The sequence below is a fragment of the Centrocercus urophasianus genome, unplaced genomic scaffold, assembly GCF_019232065.1.
Source record: "Centrocercus urophasianus isolate 14NV4802_14NV808 unplaced genomic scaffold, USGS_Curo_1.0 seq_10, whole genome shotgun sequence".
Taxonomy (NCBI): Eukaryota; Metazoa; Chordata; class Aves; order Galliformes; family Phasianidae; genus Centrocercus; species Centrocercus urophasianus.
This window is the reverse complement of record NW_024884142.1, coordinates 24267455-24292201: the sequence shown is the minus strand read 5'-3', so window position 1 is coordinate 24292201 and position 24747 is coordinate 24267455. Positions and strand designations below refer to the sequence as shown.

The 24747-nt window shown below is 35.5% G+C and overlaps 1 protein-coding gene across 4 annotated transcripts in view; it reads right to left on the bottom strand.

Moving 5' to 3' along the window:
• The window catches only part of MYO6 (myosin VI), a 100213-nt gene that overhangs the window by 43981 nt on the left and 31485 nt on the right, over positions 1-24747 (bottom strand). For all 4 annotated transcript variants that reach the window (XM_042830171.1, XM_042830162.1, XM_042830180.1 and 1 more), the window contains 10 exons: positions 23276-23345; positions 18554-18627; positions 16375-16504; positions 15467-15572; positions 13801-13856; positions 11569-11666; positions 10567-10731; positions 4616-4696; positions 2001-2181; positions 139-283 (listed from right to left, as the gene is read on the bottom strand). In XM_042830171.1, the coding sequence (XP_042686105.1) occupies positions 139-283; positions 2001-2181; positions 4616-4696; positions 10567-10731; positions 11569-11666; positions 13801-13856; positions 15467-15572; positions 16375-16504; positions 18554-18627; positions 23276-23345 (1106 nt within the window). The remainder of the gene's footprint in view (positions 1-138; positions 284-2000; positions 2182-4615; positions 4697-10566; positions 10732-11568; positions 11667-13800; positions 13857-15466; positions 15573-16374; positions 16505-18553; positions 18628-23275; positions 23346-24747) is intronic.

Here is a 24747-nt window from a genome sequence, read left to right as displayed (position 1 = left end):
TTGCTCACAGCATCCATCCTAAACAGCCGCAGCGAGCTGCAGCTCGGTTCGCAGCTTGCAGCGCATTGCTTTCAGCCCCCAGAGGCTCACCCGGGGCCCCAGCCGCCCGCCGGCCCCAGCTGCCCGCCCGGCACTCACTTGATGACCGTTCCTTTGGTGCCCCCTGCCGTGGTGAGCATGACGCGCGTGGTCAGGCTGACGCGCAGGTCCTCCTCGTCCAGCCCCAGCAGCGCCGCGCAGCACTCCAGCGCCGGCTGGCTCCGCGCCTTCAGCGTGCAGCCCCCTGGCGGCAACCACCACAACTGTTAGCCAACCGCCTCTCACCTCACCTTTCTTGCTTCTTTCTTTCCTATTTTTTTCTCTTTTTTTTTTTGATGGGGAAGGCTATTGAGGGCATCGAGATGTTTAAAATACATGGCGCCACAAGCAAGGTTTTGCCACTCTGCAAGTATTTCTGTGCATCAGATTCTGTATTTTTAGAATTTTGTTCTAAACGTGCACTGTTCAGAATGAAAGAACTATCCCAAAATATTAAAGAACATTGCTCGCACACGTAAGGTGAGAGCAGAACACAGTATGAATTTGCAACAAACATTTTTAAATATAAGAATTTACTACAGAAAATGTGAGCTTGAATTTCCACATGCAGAGAAAATAACTATTCTTGTGCCCTCCTTCCCTCTGACTTTCCACACCTTCCCTTCTCCTTCTTCGTTGGTTCCTGAAATTGCTCCTCCATTCACATTCTCATCTCTCTCACTCTGTCCCACCTTGCCTTATCCTTGTCAATCCCAAACTCCAATCTCACAGAAGGCCCAATTATGGAAGCCGGTGTACTAAAGAGCCCATGAGGCCACTGTCCTTCTCTACCCCCACATCCTCTCATCTTCACAAAGATGGCAAGATCATAAATAGAAACTGGGGAGGTTCTGATAAGACAGCCTCACTATGACAATCATGAAACAGTGGGAACAGGTTTCCTACAGAAGTTGTACAACTTTCTCCTCAGAGGTTTTCATATCCCCATGAACAATCCTATGCTATGCAGTTTCAATTCCATGCTGGCCTCGATTTGACCAGCAAATGTTGGACAACAGACAGTCTGTCATCCCTTCCCATCCGAAGGTTTCTGCAATTCTGCGGTGATTCTGCATTTGGATCAGGAGCCCCTGAATCTGCAAGGCTAAAATTTGTTTAACACACCTTTTCAAATGTTCTTTGCAATACCTTTACCAAAAACTTTGGACAAGCACAGTGATACATGGAGTAGGACTAAAAGGAACTAATCATGCTTTATCTTGCATTAGAAGATTAATACCTCTATGTTTTTGTTTATTTGTATTTTTAAACTATAGTCATGTTTGTAATAAGTCTAGGTCAGGAGTTTGTTCAAATCTTTAGAAATCTGTGAACAACAGTTCTCAAGTTACAAAAGCCAATTTCAGTAGTATGGCAAGAATGCCCATTCCCAAAACAGAATGTTCCCCTTCCTCAGCCTTCTTGTGCAGTTTGCTAGTAAGTACCAGCAACACTCATAGCAACTTGTCTTCTGAGTTAACATCTTAAAATGATTAAGTTTACCTTTATCAAAATTTTATTTCAACTTTTGCTTCATCTCTCAAAAAATATTAACCTAGCATTTTAGAAGCCAAACAATCTAACAACTTTCACTGAAGATGGAACAGTTAAAGGTTTTTCATGACATCAGCAAGAAGTTGAATTTATTTTATATATTATTATTAAAATTAAATAACAGTTTTGAGATACAAAATATCTCTTCTTTATACCAAACTTTGCACAAACAATTCTTCGAACGATTTCTGTGAGAGCATTTGAAGTATAGCTATAAAACTTGACTTCAAAACGGGATGATTTAAGGCTGAATTACCCTTTAATAGAAGGCAGCATTCTAAAGCAGTAATTCACATGAAAAAGAATTATCTATAATCAAGAGGTATTTTCACTATTTTGTACAGAAAACAGTTTGCGTTTCTTCTAACCTGAAGTGCTCCCAGCTTCCTCAAAATCAATATTTCCAAGGTGAAGGACACCAGCCACTACTCGAAAAAGGTCAAGTTTTTCTGCATCATCCAGTCCAATCTTCTTCATTGCTGTGCACATTCTGTTAAAGTCTCCATGGTCATCTAAGAGTGGATCCTTCAAGGAACCTGCCTTAAGATACTATAAAGCAACAAGATGGAACAACAACAACAAAAAAAAATCAGCATGAGATTTTAAAATATATGTAAACAATTATTTCCAGGCAAGAATAAACCATAACAAAAAGCATTAAAAAGCATGCAAAACCCAAACTAAATACAGATTAGAGCTCTTCATACACTATGTGATTTGGAAGAACCCTAATTTGTTTTCATTTGTTGATACTTCAGAGCATGAGCCTTAAAACTTCAGTCTGTCTTCAGAAAGCAAATTCTGTATAGTTTAATAAGGAAGGATAGGAAAATAGAGGATGGTTGTTGGTGGAAAGGGAAAAGTTTGACTAAAGGAGCTTTAAAAATATTTCTAAAAGTATCTAAACAGATTCATTAGAGAAATATATTGTTAATGTTTGCTGGTGAAAGAGAAACAGTGAAGTTGTTAGAAGTATCCTAGTGGCTAAAAGAATAGCAGACAGATTTTAAAATGTCAATTTCACATTACGCTGACAGAATTTCCTATTTTAAATACATCAGAACTAATTTTAATAATTGTTTTAAATAGTAGTGAAGCATCCACATGCAATCAAGAACCTAACTGAACATGCATTAGCTCATTTGAGTTTTCACAATTACTTGAAAATGTTTTCAACTAAAAAGAATTAATAATTTAAGTAGAAGCTTTGTTAATGCCAAATAAGCTAACAATTACGTCAAAAGAAAACACCACATGCATCTGAAAAATTCACTTCACACAACATTTAGACACATTGATAAAATTAATCTACATGTTTTAATTATGTAAAATGATCACCTCATCTTCCTGATAAGGAAAACACAAAAATAATTTAAGTATTAATCAACTATTTCAGCTATTTTTATTAAAATAAACAATATTTTTCATTAAATGACAGCAAGTATCAATATCTGATTTCAAAAACTAACTAAACAATACAATGTATTTCCTGTTTAAGTGGCTAGATTAAGTTTTTATATAACTAAAATTTGCACCTATATTGCTTCTTCAAATTGACATCACTGTAATATACAGGCATTATAGCATCACATGTTCCATTATTTAATAGCCAATAGCTATTTTCAGAATTACTCTACAGTTATAGTTTTAGTTTACAGTTACAGTTATAGTTTTAAACAAACATTTCTTCCAAATTAAGTACTTCAGAGACATATTTCATGACAGAACACCAAATTGTACATCTCATCTGGAACTGGAGCTGCACAAGTCCATCTTTGAGTAGCAATGGTCGCTGAACGGTATTATTTTATGCCTCTGTAAATTGTCAGCTTCACAACAAATCTTCATTTAAGGCAAATTAGGCAAACTGCGGCAAAATCTCCCAACCACCTCTTAGACTACGCACTTGAAAAGTTAAACATCTACCAGCTTTGTGCCCCACACTATTATCAAATCAATACTTCTGTATCTCACTCTCCATTATCCCTGATTACAGAAAATAGCCTGCATTGAAGAAAAAGAAATTGGCATTACGTGCACAACACTGCAACATATAAACACTAGAAACCCAGAAGCAGATTTCACAATGTCAACTTAAGCAAGGGAAGCATCTGTACTGCCTTTTTCACAGTTACACACAAGCTATGTACAAGCTGAAATCAAAGTTCTCAAAGGTAAAAGAGGCTGTATGGTCACGTGGGGAGAGAAACTCTTGAGTCAGCTTCTACGTGTAACTTCCTCTGTTACTGAATCACAACTATGGGTATCTTTAAGCAAACTGTTATCTTCCAGCTATACAAATAAAAATTTATTATTTTAGGTATGAACAGATGAAAAGTTCATTAGAGTAGAAATATAACAAAGCATTTAAAGTACATCCAATTCACATATACAATTAAATGAGATTAATTTCTTTAAGTGTCCTCAGGCAAACTGCTCAAAAGGATTGCTTGATTTTTAAAAGTGTAACAGGAGATGAGAACACCTTCTTTCCTCCTGCTCCAAGTTCCACTGTCTCCTCCACGAAATGCCTCTTTTGCTATGTAACAGTCCACAGCAAGGGACAACAAATAAAGGCAGTGTACTAGGAAGGGGTATATACTTAAAAATCCAGACAGTAAAAATGGCTTCAGAAGAAAAATACAATTTCTGAACCATTCCTAACAGTATCCAGATTTTGAAAGAAAATGAGAAAAAACCATGGTTCACTTTTTTGTTTTCTATGGAAGACATGCCTGCATCATCAACTGTTCTACCATTGTAAGAATGAGAAGCAAACAATTTTATGTAGTGTTCCATTTACAATTTTAAGATGCACATTCACATATGCTTTTAGGACTAAATTCCAAAAAACTTCAGCACTACCCATTTAGACCTATAAAGATGTGTAAAATGAACGTTTCATTCCACATTGTAAAACTGTGATAATTTTAAACTCTATCTAAATTAATTAACATAAACTCACTGAAGATACAAAACATACCTCAGGACTCTTGCGATTTTGCAAAATCTGCTTGTCTGTTTCTTTGGTAGCAAAGTACCTTGTGCAGCCTCGATTTAGATACTGTGACAGTAAAAAAGAAGAAATGCATACTTAAAGATAGGAGGGAGGAAAACATGCTATTATTTATGGCTTGTTTTGCATAGTTTGTTTCTATCGTATAGCAACAATGCTACAGCTATTCAAAAATGTTTTCAAGGAATGAACTCTATTTATTACACATACAAAATTAGAAAAGTGCAACAGTAACAAATTATTACTCTAATGCAATGGAGAGTGGTATAACATAAAAGACAACCAAAAACCAGGAACCAAGAAAATACATTGCCTGACCTGTTTGTAATATCTAATTTTACCTCACCAAAAATCATATGCAACATCAGATAAAATTCATAATAATATTTATTTTCAGCCACATAGAAGTTTTATATAGTACAGTGAGGTGATGAGAGAGTAAAGTTCAAGCTGTGATAGTATCTACAGCATACTTTTATGGTCATTGTTTCTCACCAGAGATATATTTCTATAGTTAGTCAGAGACATGGCATAATAAAAACCACAAATAGTGTTAATCTAGTATAAGTCTAGATCAGAATCTGGCTTCTGACATCCATCTCACATTGTACAGTAAAGGGAACAGGCTTTCAGATGATTGGCACTTCCAGAAAAATGGGATCATCAGCTTTTTCCTTCTGATTGGTTCAATTGAAAATACGAACTCTGTCCAAAATCTTAGCAGGAGCTCTTTGTCTTAGGGAATTAAACTGATTTTCTTGGTCTGCCCACAAACAAATAAGTTTTCAACTGCGTGAACCCAGATAATTTTATGTTTTGATTAAAACTTATATACAGAAATCTAAGAAACAGCAAAAAAAACCTAAATGACAAATTTCATATAAAAAAAAAAATTGACAAGAAACTGTTTGAAGGTAGCTTGCTGTTGAAATATTGGAACATTCTCTACATCAGCAAAGAAGAATGCAAAGCATGCTGTATTTTAAATACAACAATATATCCTTGTATTCAGTATTATTAAAAAGATCCTAGAAAATGAGGGTGGAATGTAAAAAAAGGTCAAGCTCAACAGACTGAAAAAATGAACCAGCATGGCATCCAATAATTACCTGTGTTGGAGATATTTAATCACAAGATAGTGGCTTTCATTTGAAAGCTAAAAATTCATGTACATTTAAACCTGAGGTAAATTATATTTTTAAGGCATGCAAACACATATCCTGAGAATATAACACGTAAATATCATTTAGATTTACTTTTCTTAAAAAAATAAAAATAAAAAAACTGCCCACACCTCTGAAGTTTTACACTCCACTATAACTTCAGTGACCCAAACATAATGCAACCTGAATTCTCTTTTAGCTATCAGGATCTGAAAAAAAAAAAAAATCAGCTTCTCATATTCATCAGCTATGCTCCCAGTGCAGATTTACTGCACAGCTTTACTTTCAAAGCCACGTTGTGCTGACAAAGCCACCTTGACCAACAACATTCAGCACCTAATGACTTTGAATCTCTGAAAACTTCTGCAAGGAAACCCAGAATATGAGCAAGAAGGATGGCATGCTTTTGTGCACATGTATTCAGTGAAGGGGCAGTTAAGAACAAAGACAATAACCTACAATTCTTTACTGTCCTTTGCCTAGTAAATTCAGGGGAAAGATGATCTAATGGAGAGGCATCCCCCACGAGCATTGCTGAAATTCAGTTAAATAGTTCAGGCTGGTAAGCCCAATGCAATTGTCTTGGATCATATCCCCAGAGCAAGCAAGCACTAGCACCAGGACAGCCAAATGATAGAAGATGACAACAGATCACTTAAGTCAAGGGGAAGTATGGCAGGTGAAGAAACAAAAGAGAACTGAATCATCCTTTGTCTTTTAATACTGCTTCACTTCTATGTAAAGTGGGAATCACCTTAGATTTGAGTTGGCCTTATTTTCAAGTTAATACAGTTAAGAGAAAGCAGACATTGAGTAAAACATGCATGTGTCACAGGACCCTCACTGGTCCTAATTCAGACTTTGACTTGATAATCTACAAGCCACGTGCAAAATAAAGCCAATGTAAAAGTATGTCTTTCAGGACGGCATTTTCTAAGCAATCTATTTAAGAATATAATCTCCTTGAAGTTGCTTTTTTTTTTTTTGCCAAGCCTCCAAAAGATTAACATTAATATCTAAACATTAATCAAACACCAAATGCTGGTTAGCGTAATATCTTTATCTATGAATAGAAGTTCGATAGATGGTGTTTCCTCAGTAAATTGAAAAAGACAGATGTGCAGTCAGCAAAAAATGCAGTGAAAAAGTAACTCAGGCATTATTATTCAGTCACATTTTATGGCAAATATCTGGAAAAGTAAATGAGTGAAGAACATAGAAAAAATAATTCATACAAAAGTAATAGAGATTAAGGAAGAAATTTTACCTTTAATATTCTTTTCCTAAAAGCCTATAAAGTGTTATTTCATGAATATTTAGTACAATATGACCAATAATTTTGAAGTATATTATAATATATTTATATTAATTTGCATACAAAGATGTGTAAACACTGAGAAAGTGATCATAAATTTCCTTTTGACTAAACATAATCAACTTCAGAAGGTGAAAAAGAAATGTTGCATTTGTTAACATCTAACATGCACAGCAGACCTTTCTCATGTAGCAAGGAGCACAGGACTCATATACTAACTTCTAGAGAGGTAACAAATATTCCCAGGAGAAATGAGAGTACCTGTCGCAAATTCAGTAGAAGTCCAAAAAATAATATTCAAGTCTGATAAGACAGGTGTCACTGTGAGCTCTTTAGAGGGGGAACAAGCACAGTGAGTGCCTTCTGTACAGACATCCATGTTGTTCAGTACTATACTGCACCAGCCTGATTTTAAGCAGGTTATAAGTGCGACCTTGAGATCTACAATATCATGCAGTCTCATGAGCAGAGCTTTTGATTAAAACATTCCCAAGAGAGGGCACGTAGCATATCAGATACAGAATTAAAAATCTATTAACTACAAGAAATATGTATTAATGAAGAAGAGACTACTCACAGAATCACAGAATTGTAGGGGTTGGAAGGGACCTCTAGAGATCATAGAGTCCAACCCCCCTGTCAAGCAGGTTCCCTACACCAGGTCGCACAGGTAGGCATCCAGGCGAGACTTGAACATCTCCAGAGAAGGAGACTCCACAGCCCCCCTGGGCAGCCTGTTCCAGTGCTCCGTCACCTCACTGTAAAGAAGTTCTTGCGCACATTCGTGCAAAATACTCAAAAATATTCATTTCATAAGCTGCTGAAGGTTTTTGCGTTAAAACATTAAAAAAAAAAATAGAATACAGAATATTGTATGTAACAATTTTACAATAAAGTTCTGGCTTTTAGGAATTAAGATTGTCTAATACAAAATGGAATATATGGAACTATCTTAGATCTCATCTACATAACTACTATTTGGTTCAAAAGTATCAGGAACTTTGCATCCTTAAGGCTTCTGGCTTCATACTGAATTTTACAAAATACAGACGACACCGGGTAAAGTAACAGACAAGCACAATTCAACAAGCTTTATTTAAAAAAATCAAGTCATAGAAACAAACAAAAAAAAAAACCTATCAATGTAGTAGCATAATGCTTTGTTAGCAGTACTCCTCACCCCACTTAAGCCAATAAGTGGGTCAATTAATTTTTGTCCTTCCAATTCTACATGCTCTCCAGGTTTGTGTTACATAGACCTTACAAGCCCTATGCAGCAGTTTGCTCTGGGTACTTTAGAAATGCTCAGTTCTGTTTCAGTGACATTCCAAGTCAAGCATATCCCAAGAAACAACACAAAGGTGAAGACAAGTGGCAGAACTCGAGCAAACTGATGCCTAACAGCATGATTTGCTTTGCCGATATTTTTCTTTTCAACACAAGGCAATAAAGCACATGATGATATTTGTATATATTACAGTTTATGTGTGATTGTCAAAAGGAAACAAACCAATATATTTGTAAATCAATAACAAAATTGCAAGAATGAGTGACTGAAGTCTTCACCTGAGAAGTAAAATCAGTGATAGCAGTCTAAAATGATGAAAGGCTTAGAAGTTCCCCAAAAGGGAAGACAACAGCTTGCTTTAATGGGAAACAAATCGGGGGGAAGAAATCAAGAAAACAATGAGAAACAACTATATAGTTGCACTGGTTGCACGCCAGGACAACATTACTAGTTCATCAAGAAAAAAAAAAAAAAAACAGACTGCAATTATCACAGAGTAAAACACTGAAAATCAAATTTAAAATTTGAATTTAAAAATAAAGAGAATTTAAAAATAAAGGAAGTAGGGTTGGAATCACACAAATAGAATACAGCAGCAAAGATGTTTGACTGGGAAGAAGGAAAAGAAAGCAAAGGAAATCGCATAATTTGTCAATTGCTTTTGAAAATAATCCAGTGACATCTGCAGGAAGAGAAGCAAGAAGAAAGAAGGAAAGCTGGAACAAAAAATTAAACTGAGGTTGTAAAACTATTTAGTAAAAGATGGGAGGAAAACTATGCCAAAATGTAATGGTAGCACAGAAAACCAGCCTGCTTGTGGGATTTCTGATGGAAATGTAACATACAATCTGGGTTAGTCAGGCAAAACCACATGATCTCAGGAAAGGGAAAAAATGTCAAAAATAAAGCATGGGGAGAAGAAGCGAGGACAGTAAACAAATTAAAAGAACGGCCACAGTGGTTTGAATTAAAAGGTCAATGCATACTATCCAATATCTCATCTTCAACCATAACCTGTATTTCACCCAAAGATTTTACTATTCCTTTCTGAGCTGACAAAACAGCACACAATTTACAAGCATGGCAACATAACACACCATTTCACTCTTCTACTTTCCTAGTATTTCTTGAAATTCTACTCTTGCCATTTTTCTGACACTGAATATTAAGCTAACATTTTTAAAGAAGTACATAGAATTATTCCTTCCTGTTATTTTAAGTTCATTTTCATGTAGGTACTGTTAAGAACACTATATTCAGCACTGACTGTATTTGTATTTTATTTTCCTGTTCTGCAGCTGAGTGACTGAACCAGTAAATGTTGAAAAACAGCAAAAACCCAGAAAAAAAATAAGTAGTCCCTGGGAAAGAATAAATTAGCAGATGAAAAACAGAAGGAAAAGCATGCTTAATAACGAGAAGTAATCCTGGGCAGAAGAGGTGAGCACGAACTTCAGGTTAAATGGAGATAGAAGTGCAAGTTTTCAGCCTAACGGATAAGCGAGTCTTATCATACAACCTGGGGTGACCAAGAATGACAGATAGTTTGAGGAGAGAAACAGGGAAACTGGGGTAATGCTAATGACGAATCTAGACATCAGAGAAAGATAGAAACAGGACACAACAATGCAGGAAAGACAAGGGAAAGTACATAGATTTCAACAGAGAAGTACAATCACTTTATCACCATGATTTGATCCTTGGTATGAAGTGTGAGGTAATAATTTGAAAGACACAATCTCAGGACAGAAATATCAGGCCTTCCTTAATACATGGTTGGAAGAGGAAGAAATAAAAGCAGTCTTTATAAGGATCCCACAGAACAGTTGGGTCACAATCAAAAAGTTTGCACTTTCCACCTCAAGAAAAGCCAACAGCAAAATTATGAGCAACTGGGTATGCAGTGGTACCTTACTGGAAAAAGCAAAGATTCCTCAGTTTTAAAACACAGAGGAAAACTACAGGAAGCTTTCCAATAAGAACAAAATGGCTAACAGTTCTATGCCCAGATCAAATAGATTCTCATTTTCTGAATTTTGTAGCAGAAAAAAGTTTATCAAAGATAATAAACAGATAATTTATTAAGATTTAAAAGAGACGTCCATGTGTGGCAGCAATGTAAAGCTTTACAACTACTGACTCTAATACTTACCCTGAAGCTGTCAGGAGAGCTTAGATACAGTTTTTCTCTAATGTCTTCTGGAGCACCGGCACAAAGCCTGTAAAAGATATGATAATTCCTCTCTTCTTTGCCTTGCACACAGATCCGAGATTTCTCCAGAAGATAATGTGATACAAATCCACCAACCACCGAGTTCTAGGAGGAAGAAATATTTTTCTGATTACTTGAATTTTTATTTAATATTTATTTTTAGATTATTTGTGTGAGAGTTTTTCCATTTACAATTGTCTGCTCAAGTCTATTTCAACTGACACTGCCCCAGAGCTTAAAATATATATTTTAACTAATGGGTATCAAGCTTAAGATGAGAAAGTTTCCTCTACCATAACTTCTCCTCGGTGCAAGTACTGTGCCATGTACATTTCTCTTACCAGAAGGCTCTACTTCATAACGACAAGCAGAAATCCTACATGCATATGCTTAAGCTATTCTAGCTAAAATACATTCAAAGAAATATCTTCATAGGCTACACAGCGAGTAGTACTTCTGACCAAAAAAATAAAAAAAATAAAAAAATATAAAAAAAAAATCAATTTTAAGACTTTTTTCACATACATAGCATTAATGTGAAGTCTTAAAATTTTATACAAATACGTAACAATCAGAAATTCATATAAAATATTAAAGCATTAAAATAAATTTATAACAGCTGATACATATACACAATTCACACCTGTTTGTGAATTAAAGGAATGCATAAATGCTTAAGAGCAATTAAGTTAATCTTCAGTTTGCCTTTTCCCTTTGTGTGATGTTTGGATGGAAGCAATTTTCCCATTGATTTGACACACAGTTTTCCAGCAGTGACACAGTGCTGTGGCTTTCCTTTCACGGTGATAAATATAAATCAAATAGGAAAAGCAAGGACAGTGAGTATTTGGTATAAGATAAGTCTATTTAACCTACTTCCAATCTAGCATTTCCATTCTATAGCAAAAATCATCACTATTATCTGTATCAAAACTCCAGTACCTTCTCATTGAAGTGAATTTCCACGAATTTCCCAAAGCGACTGCTATTGTTGTTACGAATAGTCTTTGCATTTCCAAAGGCTTCCAATAATGGATTTGCTGATTATAAAAAGTAAATATTTAAAGAAGTGTTAAAACGTGATCGATGAAGTACCAGCAGGAAAGGGAAAAATAAATTCATACCAATTATTCAGTTAACTTATTAAGAATAAGGTGTGAAAATTAAAGGAAAAATATTACCTATTATAAATAACTCATTTTGCAAATTGTACTGGATATACAGTGGTGGAATTTACAATGAAGTGTTTAAATGTCATATAACACTGCAAAATAATTGAATTAATACTGTAAGAAATTCAGAGACGATCACCAAAAATGATTCAGTGGTGTTCTTCTAACAGCAAGCAGCTAAATAAATGATACACAAACTATAAGATACAATACACAATTTGACATTTCCCAATGAGTTGTTGGTCATAAAATCTAAACTGCCCATTTATCCCATCGACAAAAATGTCACTGAAATGTCATGCACGTATTAGATTGATTAGGAAAAAAAAAAATTATTAGAAAAGCTGTTTTCAAAACCACCTTAAAAGTGCCCTTTCAGATTAGCTGGATTAAACGAATGAGAGATTTTTTTTTTTTTTTTTTTTACTGGCTGCAGCCTTCAAGCATCTTAAAGACAAATCCATACAGAAAGAGCTGCTGCAATCTAATGCTTGCTTTATATTATTCAAGTCATGCATGGTTTAAGCAGTTTGAAAATGCTTAGTAGTTTTGAAACACGAGGCTACCGACTGTTCTTTGATAACTCTGAAGATAAAAGAAAATCAGTTTACTGAATTGCACTAACAACAAACCAAAGAAAATATCTGCAGGATATTTGAAGGCTTTTAATTAAAAAAACATGCATTGGAAATTACGTGAGCAAAAACTCAGATCTAAAACTGACAACCATCTACAAATCTATTCTCACAATTGAACAGTGAAGGAATAACTACAGTGGTCAGAAAAATTAGGGATGATAATACATTATTTGGTAGGACACCAGCATTAACTTCTTTGGTTTGGGGTTTTTGCTTTGTTTTTAAAGCACAACTTTAAGCACATGCAAGAAAATCCAAGTCTCACTTTCACAACCATCTCACTAAGAGGTCCTGGTAACTGCTCAGGTATCCAGATACTTTACCTATTAACAGATTTGAAGAATGGTTTATGAATTTAAAAAATTTGCAGCAGTTCTTTCAGTAGGATTAAGGTTCCTCTATTAATACAGATGCTTTAGGAGCACTCATTAAAACTGTGCTTCACAAAATTTAAAATTCATGCATCAGATGCTGATTAGAAACAACAAAAACACTAAACAAATCACTTCTCAAAATACCTGTAAGTACCAATTAATTATCCAACTCTTGGGCTACTTTCTAGGTTCCTTCAGCACACAATGAATTTCACTAAGGTCTGGTTTAAATAAACCTACAGCAATAACAGACTAAAGGCTGCAGTACATGTCTTGAATGATCCAGTGACTCAAACTATATAAACGGAAATACCTGAAGTTTAAGAAAAAGACACTAAGAGTAATAAAATTCTGGAATAAATCTTCAAGAAAATATAGAAGACTGAAGCTTTTTCAGAGTGGTTGGTTTTTGAGATGCGTGTTTCTTATCAAAATTATTTCCAGGTTAATCAGGAATTCCACACAACATTGAAAAGGGCCAACCAAATAACCATAACGAAAAAAAGTCTCTTTTGACCTTGTTTGGGAGTCTATTCTAAAGACAGACACAATGAAGAAGAAAGTGTTAATCCAAATGATATGCCTTAAGGCAAAAAGCACGAACAACTCTGAACTATGTGATAAACCTCCCTCCTTTGAGAATTTCATGGTGAGAAGAAGGCATTACATCTTGCTAATACTAACAGGTATTAATGAGAATGCAATCTTAGCCTTGTGGATTAATAAAAGATAAAATCCAGCGTTGGCTACACATCAACTCAAACTCCACATCAAGGACTGTGTGACCTTATATTAAATAAAAGTGAAGCAAATCAAAAATAAAAAACCTTTTTTAAGAACTTAAGATCAAAGTAAACTACCTAAATTACTCCACAGGAAGTCTGATAGTATTTTCATCCTAGCTGTTATTTTACTGAAACTTCAAATTCAAAAAGAATTTTAAAAAATATTATAATTGAACCTTAAATGAAATTAGGCAAAATTCAGCACCTTCTACAATTCTGTCATCAATATCTTGGCCAGTACCGTAGGACTCGGTCAAATATCTGTAAAGCAAGATAAATACAAGTAAACTACTGAATTTTCCCATGTGTTTCCTAAATTAAATACAAGTTCCATGCATACAGCTTCAGCATTCACAGTCATCAACGTTAATAAAATGCTGAAGTGTAGATGGTGATATAGGAAATTGCAATGCATAAGTAAAATAAGAGTCAATTTAGCAATTGAAGAAAGAATTGAAAACAAATCCAAAACTTTCTCTTAAGTTGCACCTCTTTTTCTGCTCCCCCACTCCCAGCTCTCAAGTACAGGGCATACCTCCTGGAAATTTACAACTAAATCTGGGACACATTTTAAGCTGTTCTTGAAATAGAACCTTCCAAAAAAGTTCAGGAATATTAACAGAGCTATATTACTGCCTTTTGCCTCCTGATGAGTACACAAGGAAGAAGCCTTCCTGTTTTAAGAACTCATTAATAACATTTTGTACACATGTTATGTGGGGGCAGTTGGCAGAGAGATGCAGCAGTGTTGACATTTGCCTGCCACGTAATCAGAACTTCCTCTGTTGAGAAGCAGAAGAATAACATCCTTTGAGGGTATTCCTCAGGGGATGTTCTCCCAGTACGTGCTGTGTTTTGTGGGTTTTTTAAGCAGGACCAAAGTTGTGAGCCATATTCTGTCAGGACCTTGCTGCAACTCCTACAGCTCTCCAGTAAAGGTTGCAAAGGGGCAGAGAACAGTGTGATGGACAGATGGCCAGCCACGATGATTCTTCCTGGGATATATAAGATAATACCACTACCACGTATATGATGCCAGGGAAAAGGCAATTAAAGATTTACACAGAGAAATAAGGCAAGGAGAGGACAGAATGAATTCAAACTGCCTGCACTGTGCTTTCCTAGTCAGGTCACTTGTATTCTAGTTGAATTTAATGGAGCATTACTCTCCAGTTATAGTGTTCCAGAACGATATAAATCAGTTAAAGTATGACACAAATATGGTCAAGATTATTTAAAACATGTAAGAGGAAAGCTGATCAGCAATATGATCTCCACATAGTTTAATGTGCTTGATTCAATATCTTGCATACATGAACATCAATAAATAAATAAATGAATCCCATTATTCAGTATTTATTCAGTAAAGTAGGGTAGAAATATATTACAATTGCAATTGTCTCAGCAATTAAGAGTTAAAAACTATGGATCATCAAGCAAACTGAAGAAACAACGACAGGGAAAACAGATAATTGCACACATATGGCAGAAACGAGCGTGTCTCGCAAGACACAGTTAAAAAGCCTAGTTTCCATTTTATCAATGACAATACCAGATACACAATACCGAAACAACTGCATCATAGACCATAATAACTGCATAATAAACCATATATGATGCCACTACAAGTGAGTTAAGGCTTCTGTAGACGTACAGCCATTGCCATATGATCCATATGCTATCTTGTCAGCGTTTAAGTTTAACTCTATGAATCTCATGAACTAAAGTGTATGTAGAAGCATACACATAACCTTCTGAATCAAGACTTATTGCTGTGCTACTGAGTGCCATATAATTAGCTCTGTCTGCATTTCAAACAAACACATCAAAACAAGAGATTCACTGAATTACTTTGGTTCAAAATTACAAACCTCAAAACAAATTTAGTGTTTTCTGTCTTGCCAGCTCCGGATTCTCCAGAAACTATGATGGACTGACTCATCTTGAGTACTTTCATATCACGGTATGCTTTATCAGCTTAAATGAAAGAATACATGAAACATGACAAATTATGCTTGCAACTCTCCTGAAAAATCAAATAAAAAACTAGCCACAATACAAACATGCATTTGCATCAGCATTTTCAAAAAAATCTTTACAATTGAGTGTACTACATTTTATTAAATTTTCTCTTTGAATTACATGATAGCTATCCACCCACCAACACCAACATGTGATAGCTTGGAGTCTTTGATAGCAAAAATTTACCAAACTCAGCTAGGACAAAGTAAAACAAAAAACATCCACCTGGTATTGAGCATTTTCAGTTAAATGTGTTCACAAAACAGCTGAAAATCAATTTTACTTTAACATATTTTTAAATGCACAATGTGACAAATCTTTTCTTAAACACAGTTACATTCAAAGTAATTTGTAATCAGGTTTATACCAATAATAATATTTGAATGTGCTTTCTGCCTATAAAATAATCATATAAAAAGAAGCAATGCATGTGATTTGGCAATGTAGTGAAAAACAAATGCAATCAACTATATTTTGCCAGTTTTGTTTATGTCATTCTTCATTTTTAAAAATGTGATTATTTTTATGATAGTTAATTATATTAAAACTGCTCAGACATAAAACACTGGAGGAACAGAACAATCATAAATAGTTGCCAAAAATCTTCAAACTGTATGTCAAAGTGGTGAAAATTTGCAATGTTAGCCACCATGTTTTATTTGTAGTAACTCACAGTAATTGTATCAAAGGTGCAATTTATATACATCTACAATTTAATGCTTGCTTTGTAAAAGACAAAATCAGACTCAATACATACCAATAGCAAAGACATGTGGTGGCAGTGTCCCAAGTGATCTACCCTGGTACTTTTTAATAGTCTCCGAAGAATAGAACTTAGGTATATCAAAATATGGATTCACTGCAATAAGAATGTTGGCTACATATGTCTGTGAAGAAAAGAATTAACAGCAAATTATTAGCTACTATCCAACCAAAGTAGTTAACAGCAATTTTCTATTATTATTGAAGTGTAAAGTTGAAGTACAACAATTAGATTTGCAATTTTCTCCAGCTAATGCAGATCAAAGAAGATATATGTTTTCAGAGTTCCTCAAATCATCTTTCCAGGACTTCTGTGAAAAAGCACTTCTCAGGAGAATTTCCTAACCACTGAGCTGTGGAGCATGTCCCTAATTTGACCTCTGTCTCTCTCCTTTTAAATGATTTCCTACTGTATGTTTCTGGATCAGGGATAAGGCATCACTACTTCCTCTTCTAAAGCAAAAAAGTAAGCTCTTGGCTAGCATAATGCGGTCTCCTCCAATGAGGACAATAATTTTTCAATATCAAATGGAAGCAACTCAGCAGGAAGGACTGACAGAATAGTGCCTGGGAAATCGCTCAAGCCAGGCAATAAAAGCATTGAGCTGAGAGAAATTAGCTACGGCCGCTTCCGAAGTGAGAAATGCAGAATACAAATGCTTTGTAATTGACAAAGTATATGGGGGGCCCCCGGCCCGGAAGGCTGCTTTTTACTTTTCCATCTGAAAAATCTTTTATACTTTCATTTTAATTATCAGGTCATATACAAATATGGCCTGATGTCTGAAGCACAGAAAAAAGCAGATTGGTGGGAAAAGGTATAAAGAATATCAGATAAACCCTCAGACTGAATAACTTACTTGGTTTATTGTTAGTGAGTATATCCCAAGACTAAAAATCTCCAGACTGAATTCTAGGCGCTGTCATGAAATGCTGATAGAAGGCTGGATCACACATAACACAACATTTTTTTTTCAGATGCTTCTATTTTCATCATTATTTCAATGATATAAGACAGAAGCACAGAGCTCTCCAAGAGCTGCAAGTATTAAAATTCATTTTCTTTTCAGTGACAATGCAAATACTGTCAATCGGAACTAAACAAAAAAAAATACAATAAATTCCAACTGTATCAAAAAGTGATGATACAATCACTTTGATAATTTGATACAATTGTATCAAACAATGAAAGGGTAATTAAGATAATTTGATATTTTTTCCAGAAAATGTATGTACATGGGGCAACACATTAGTAGCACTTGTTCAAAGGGAAGATAAAATTTATGAACCGAAATACTATCCTCCCTTATGATAAGATCAGTTTTAGAGTTTATTTCATTGTTTTTTTGTGTCTGTTTCATTAGTATTTCTCCAGTACAACATTCAAATCACCATTTTAATTCATTTATCTTAAAGCTGGTGCTTTATCTTGAACCTATAAAAAATGTATAGCTCTGTAAAGTTAACTACAACAAAGGAAAACAACTATACATTCTTTATGCCTATATAAGAGGATATCACTCTTAATCAATTCATTTTAGATCAGCAGACTAACAAAAAGGTTGATTTTTCTTTCTGAAACACTGACACTTAGAAATTGTGTAGACATTTTGCATTATTACAGACCAGCTTTCTATTAGAAAAAAAAATAAGAAAGAAAATTCTTATCTTTCTTCTGTTTCACAGCTGTCAGTGTCAGGGCAGATGGCAAGGACAAAATGTAATTCAGTCAGAATTCATTAAGGACAATTAGGCAATCTGATAGCAATATAAAAGATTAAGATGGACATCTGAGCTAGGAGGTGTTAGAGACAGCACCTGTTTGCTTCGTTCAAAAATAATGAAGAAAGAACCATCTTTGTTAATAGCTACTGCAATGGTGAAGTAAGTTCCCTACAGGAATTGACATCTGCGATACAGCACCGTGCTACAGCTGCAACTGAGCTGTCAGGTTGAGAAAAATCTATTGCTCTGCCTGGTAAATTTAGCTAGCGTCAATCTGATACAGGTCTTAAGCAAGGTAGCAAAAAAATGCCTGAAACCTCCTAAATTTATAATGGTACAATTTCTTTTAATGTTCTGTGATCGGAGGAAAATATTAATTTTTTTGTGGATTCAGTTTGTTTGAAAGGATACTTATCATTAGACTGGTTGACATGACAGGTAATACTTACGTAAATTCTGTCCTTACTGTATCGAACTTTGATATTGTGAAGGAGAGTGGCTTCATTTAAATACATAAGGGAACCTAAAAGTAAAAGAGTCATACAGCATTAAGAGAACAGGACTATCTTTGTGTACAGCCAAGCAACAAATCTTAGGATTAAGGATTTTACTTCCTCTTTCTTTGACTACAGTTTAATCCTATCATTCCTATCTCTATATTTTGTTGAGGCAGATCCTCTAACTCAATCAATATACACTTTAAAAATTGTAGACCTGCTCTTCATTGTACAACCTAAGTTAAAGAAAGTTGCTGAACCAAGAATTAGACTACAGGAGCCTCAACAGAGATCCTGCAAGTGTAAATTGTCCACTCCAAAGTCCCTTATAACATCCTCACACACAAACACAGTGCTTTTCCCTCCATGCTATTCTACAAGCATGGAAACCAACAGCTATCAAAATCCATCGCACCAACTCTTTTATTCCTTCCACATCCTCTCTGATCTCTGCAACAGCATCCACAGGACCACACCATGATGCTTTGAGTAAATGCTGGCCTCCTGGAGAATTTCAGCTCTTCAATTTTTCCAATGTATTTTATAGAGACAGCAGGGCAAACATCATTGCAACATCAAGCACCAGTGCAACCTTTCATATCTGTAGGCCTCCTCACGGAAACTGCTGGAGGGGGACAATATTACCACAACAAAACCTACCTATTTTTTTCTTTATATGTTAATATAGAATAACTGCAAATTCCACGAGCCCATCACAAAAAGGCAATGCAAGGCAGAGAGCAGGCACATGCGCAGTTTCAACACACTGGAAAAGCTAGGCCTTGTTTTCAGCTATGAAACTCTGGAATGTGTTTGGCAATCCAAAATTACAGAGAGCACTACTTATAACAGCCTCAAATATGTTTTCAAATATGTCTGGTCATCTTTTTCTATTTGCCTAAAATTTAAGTGCAGAATACCATTTTGTCTTGTAACAATTGATTGGCTACCATACTTAGTATTCCTTAAAGCATTAGTGGCAAGTGAAAAGTTGTATACATTTGACTACTGTTTATAGAATAAGCAACGAGTGATAACTGCAACCCCCTACTTCACGAGGCCCGTACGTGCATTATCAGTAGGCAGTGACCAATAAAGCGTAGAGAGAGTGTGTCATTTCTGAACTTGAGCCAAGTGGAACCAATGCCCCTAGGGCCTAAAGTGCCCTGGCAGAGAAAAACAAACAGCAGAACCGTAGAATTGCTCAGGTTGGAAAAGATTTAAATTCTAGCTTATTTCTGTGGATATACAAGACAGACTGCAAATTCGCATTGCTTGTAGTCCATCTCCTCAGACACCTTGCCCAGAAAGGAAGCATGAAGCTCAGCAAGCAGCTCCTAACTTCTCCCTCAACGTTCCTTCTACTGACTCAGAAGATACTGGCAGTAGAGCAGGGAGTGGCTGTACCTCCCATTATGTATACCAAAACCAGTTCTAAGCAAAGGTCACTTCAGCAGTGGTTTGCAGTCTCCCTCTGGCTTGTTTAGCTCCACTGAATAACAGTGCTTCCTTCCCTAACTGAAACATAGCTTTACTTCAGATGACTGGAGGCATTCACATTTCTCAAAGGACCTTGCAGCTTCTGGGTTGTTTAGGAGAAACCATCTTCCTCTGAAAAATCTCTTGTACGTACAAATCTGCTATGTCAGAGGTTCCTAGACCACAAATTGCATGGCTGCCTTAGCAGACCTATTTATGCAGTCACCTCTTTGAATGAGGTTGTCCCAGGTGAAAGAGACATTACAGAAGGAAATGAACCAGAAACTTCTGCTTGCTCCAATAAAAGTTGAAATCTCCTTCTCCCTGTGGGTGTTGGTGAGGGGGGGTTGTAAATTTTGAACGTTGTTGCTTATGTTTAATCATTTTAATTCTCAATTCTGAGTTAAGAAAATGCTGTATAGTAATTGTCTTTGTACACTTAAAATTCAAAAGAAACAACCTTCTCCCTTGAATGCATCTTCAGATGAACCTCATGTGGTTTGCATTATATTTTAAAGGAAATCGTTAGGCATCCCCAAAAATTTGGTAATTATCCAAACAACACAGAACCCCAGATTTCAACATTCTCTTAGTCCCCATTATTCTCTTAGCAAAAGGATCCCAGTCCTCATTAAAGGCACTGTACCTGTAGATTCACCATGTAATGGGAGCTTGTCTCCAAAAGAAACACTGTCACCTCATTGCAAGATGTACAAAATAAAGCTTATGTCAGCAATTTCAAAAATGCACATTTTTTAAAATAAACTCCATAAAAGCAGCAGCCACATCCAGAAACAAAGACAGCAACCAGAGAGAGAATTACTGTTATTCATATTGCTCGTTCCTAAATATAAGCAGCATATGTGCACAGTCACATATTTATTTACATAAACTTCAGAGAAGTGAAGTCAGGCACTTAATGTCAGGAAATGCCAATGTCAAATCCATACATGCTGGCTCTCCTGTGCATGCAATAAAACGGGCTTTACATGGAAGATTATGTTTTATCCTGTAATTACTAGGCTCTATGCCTGCTGGACACTTTTTAAAAATAATTCTTATCTGACATCCTGCCCTCCCCATTCCTTCCTTTTATGGCTTTTTTTTTTTTGTCATAAAAAAATAGATGTTTCACATGTGGTGATAGCCCCCTAAAACTGAGTAAGCTTGACGTTGTTGGGGAGTGGAAGAGGGGTGTTAATCACAAGAAAATGTAAATTATTTTAATCCGTACCATTTGCAATATTAACATTTGAGGAAGAGCTAGGTTTACAAAAAGGTTCTCTCTCGCAGCCAACATATTAGAGATATGGAAGGCTAAGGGTGGGGGAAAAAATAAAAATACTTCAGCAGATTACTCCTGGAAGGGATTTAATCACTAAGGATAGGTTCAAATGGTGAGTGTATTATTAACTAGTTCTTCAGGATTTTTCAAAACTATTATAAGGAGAGACAGAAAGCATGTAGTAGTTTGTCAGGCTTCCCACGATTTATATTTAACATGCTCTTCTTAAAGATCAACAACACTCAGCACAAATCACAGAATGGCTTCGGTTAGAAGGACCTTAAAGATCATCCAATTCCAAACCCTGTACTGCGGGCACAGTTGCCAACCATTAGATCAGTTTGCCCAGGGCCACATCCAACCTGGTCTTGACTGCCTCGAGAGATGGAATATCCACAACTTATCCACAATCTTCTCTAAGAGAGAAAAGGGCTAAACTTAGGATTCATATATGCTGGAGGTAAACCTCAACTGCTGAGCAAAAGGTAGAAATGTATTGGAAGTCTGAAAACAATATCTGATGCAGAAAGGATTGCTGAGCAAAATATTTTTAAGTTTTATATTTTGTTTAGTAAACCACAGAAGAGACTTTCTTCAATAGGACTGTTTTAACTTAATTGAATAGTACTTTGTTAAAATCTCAAATTATATCTATTATCTCATTCCAATTTTCAGTTCCCTGACTAGAACACTCAGATACCAGGACATCTCAGTAGCATCACTGTGACAGATGAATACATTAAATGCATTTCCCTAACAATTTCCCTAATCACAGAAGACAGATACCAACTTTGAAAAGTTCCTATCCACATTACATTCACAAAAATACCAAAAAAATGGAAGCAAAGCTGTCAGTTTGGTTCCACCTGTAAAAACACTGCATCAGCTAAGTCCAGTCAGAAGCCTCAAGTCTCCTTTTGTTGTTACTTACTACAGAGCAGTTACAACAGCTGTATTTCCTGCCATGGGATATAAATACTATTTCACAACAGAAACTGAGGATCTTAAATCATCAAAACAAATTTGAAACTCCCACTTTTTATTTATTTTAAATGAACAACAGAAACTACTTTTCCCCACCATTTATGAAGTTACAGTTCTTTGGCCAACCAATAATCCTCATCAGAAATACTCAAAAGAATTCCATTCATCAGAACTTCAAGACAGGATAGTTTCCATGAACAGATTTGTTCACAAAAAGCAACAGTTCTATAAAAGCTGATGTTTTATCATTCATCTTTCTTGGCACTCTTTTCTCACCCTAGATTTGGGTACTCAATTTGTTTCTATCCAACAAACCACAAAATATTTAACAAAATAAAAGGCCTGCGATATCAACACAATTTCTATTGTGCAAGTTCACTTCAAAAGTCTTTCTCCAACATCACTCCTTGACCGGATTCAGTACAGCCCATTTACATTTCCAGTAGCCCCAAAGGGCCTGGATTCCTATCTCCAAATTCTGAAAAATTATCTTGACATTTTCAGCTACTCTTGCTTCCACAGGAATGCTACCTGAGGAATGAATGGGTTACGTGCAGGAAAATGCAGTAAAATACAGAGGCTGATAAAGTAACTAATTCTTAGGCTTTGCTTTAAAAGATACAGTTAAACACAAAATACTCATTGCAGTTGATCAAGATGCTGCATATATCTGAAGTCAGTCAAGTAATAATTGCACCTGAGAACAACACATGTAACTACGGGTTTCCTCTAAAGTGCGTGGATGAAAATTCAGAAAAAAAAATGCAATAGATTATATTTTAAATGGGCCTACTTTCAGTTTAAAGGGTTAGTAAAGTTTATACACAATAAAAAGGAAATACTGCAAGCAAACAACATTCTCACACATTTTTACTTTTTTTTTTTTTTTCCCAAACGCAAAATTTATTTTTAAATTTGTAACTTACAATTATCTTCCACATCTTTTTTGCTGTCCTCTTCGGCAGGAAACACTTGATTGATAGCAGCCTGGAAAGTCTGTTAGATGAAGAACATTAACATTGTCAAAATACCTTCAAAATAAGGACTTCAAAGATGTCTTATCTCATGTTGCAAGTAAACATACCACCACTGAAGTTTCTAGCTTTATAACAGCTTTGGAAATCATACTGACCTACTAGGTGTAGACAACAGCTGCATCATTTGCATTATTGAACTACACTAGAAAAATTACTGTAATATAAATTCTTACCACAAAAATATTTGATCCTTTTTGAAAATTGCACACAGTCGTTGGCACACAAGAGACAGTGCCAAAAATAAGGATGAGAAAACTAACAATACTGCAAAGGGAAGAGAATTCTAAAGAACGAACAACTCCCTCAGCTTTGCAATGAAGGAAAAAGAAGAAAAATGAAATTATTAGTTCAGTGGAAGTAGCACTGTCATTTTCACATTTTGTTTAAAAACATTCTCACTTAAAACATAAATATTCAGTAAACAATATTCTCTATATCCCCAATTCCCATAACTCAGGATTGTAACCATTTTCTTCAGCAAATCGATATTCAAGTTGAACAAGACTTTTCTTCAGCCCCTATACTCCAAAAGTATAAAACCAGCCAGTTATCAAATGTTCATGTCCAAGTGAAAAAATTCATATTAAAAACAACTTTGTTTCTCCTTTATTCTCCAGAAATGATAATTCACATTGTTGTAAAAACAAAGGAAAAACATCCCAGAATGCACGTATTACAGCATCTGCATAAAACTGCAGGACAGTGTAAGAAGTAGGAATTCAATTATACTTCTTGTATTAATAGCTTGCTTGAGCCACCTAGGAATGAACAAAAACCCTGTTGTACCAATTAAACACAACAGCCGCCATGCTGCTACAGCCCTCTTCCCTGTGGAAATGCAGATAAGAGCTCTAGCTTACTCTCTATTATTTTAAAGGACAACTAACCAGATCAAAAAGCATGATCCTAATAAACGAGAAATTTGCTTGTTTAACTTTGTATCCAGCAAGACAGTACCGTGAGAAGCATCTCACATGGAAATTTAGGAAAAATCCAGCAATTAGCTCATCTTTGCTTCATTACAAAAGATACAATAATTGTGATCTTGTAACTTAGACCATCACAAACATCTGCACATTCCAGCTCTCTCTGAAGAGGAACAGATTAATAACATCACTGAGCAAAAGTCATTTCTGCCAGCAGAAAAATTTCTGCTCTGCAATATCCCTTCCCTATAAAGTTATTGCGCTGTATGCAAATTATAGTCATAATAATTTATATTTTGCCATTTCCTTATTTGGATTGAAAAAAAAATGCATAAAACGCTTCTGTAAGGGAAAGGAAGCTGCATCATGACTTTGGAACACTTGTATGCCTATCAGAACACCTTCCTTCAGAGCATGGTGAAGCTGTGGCGGATC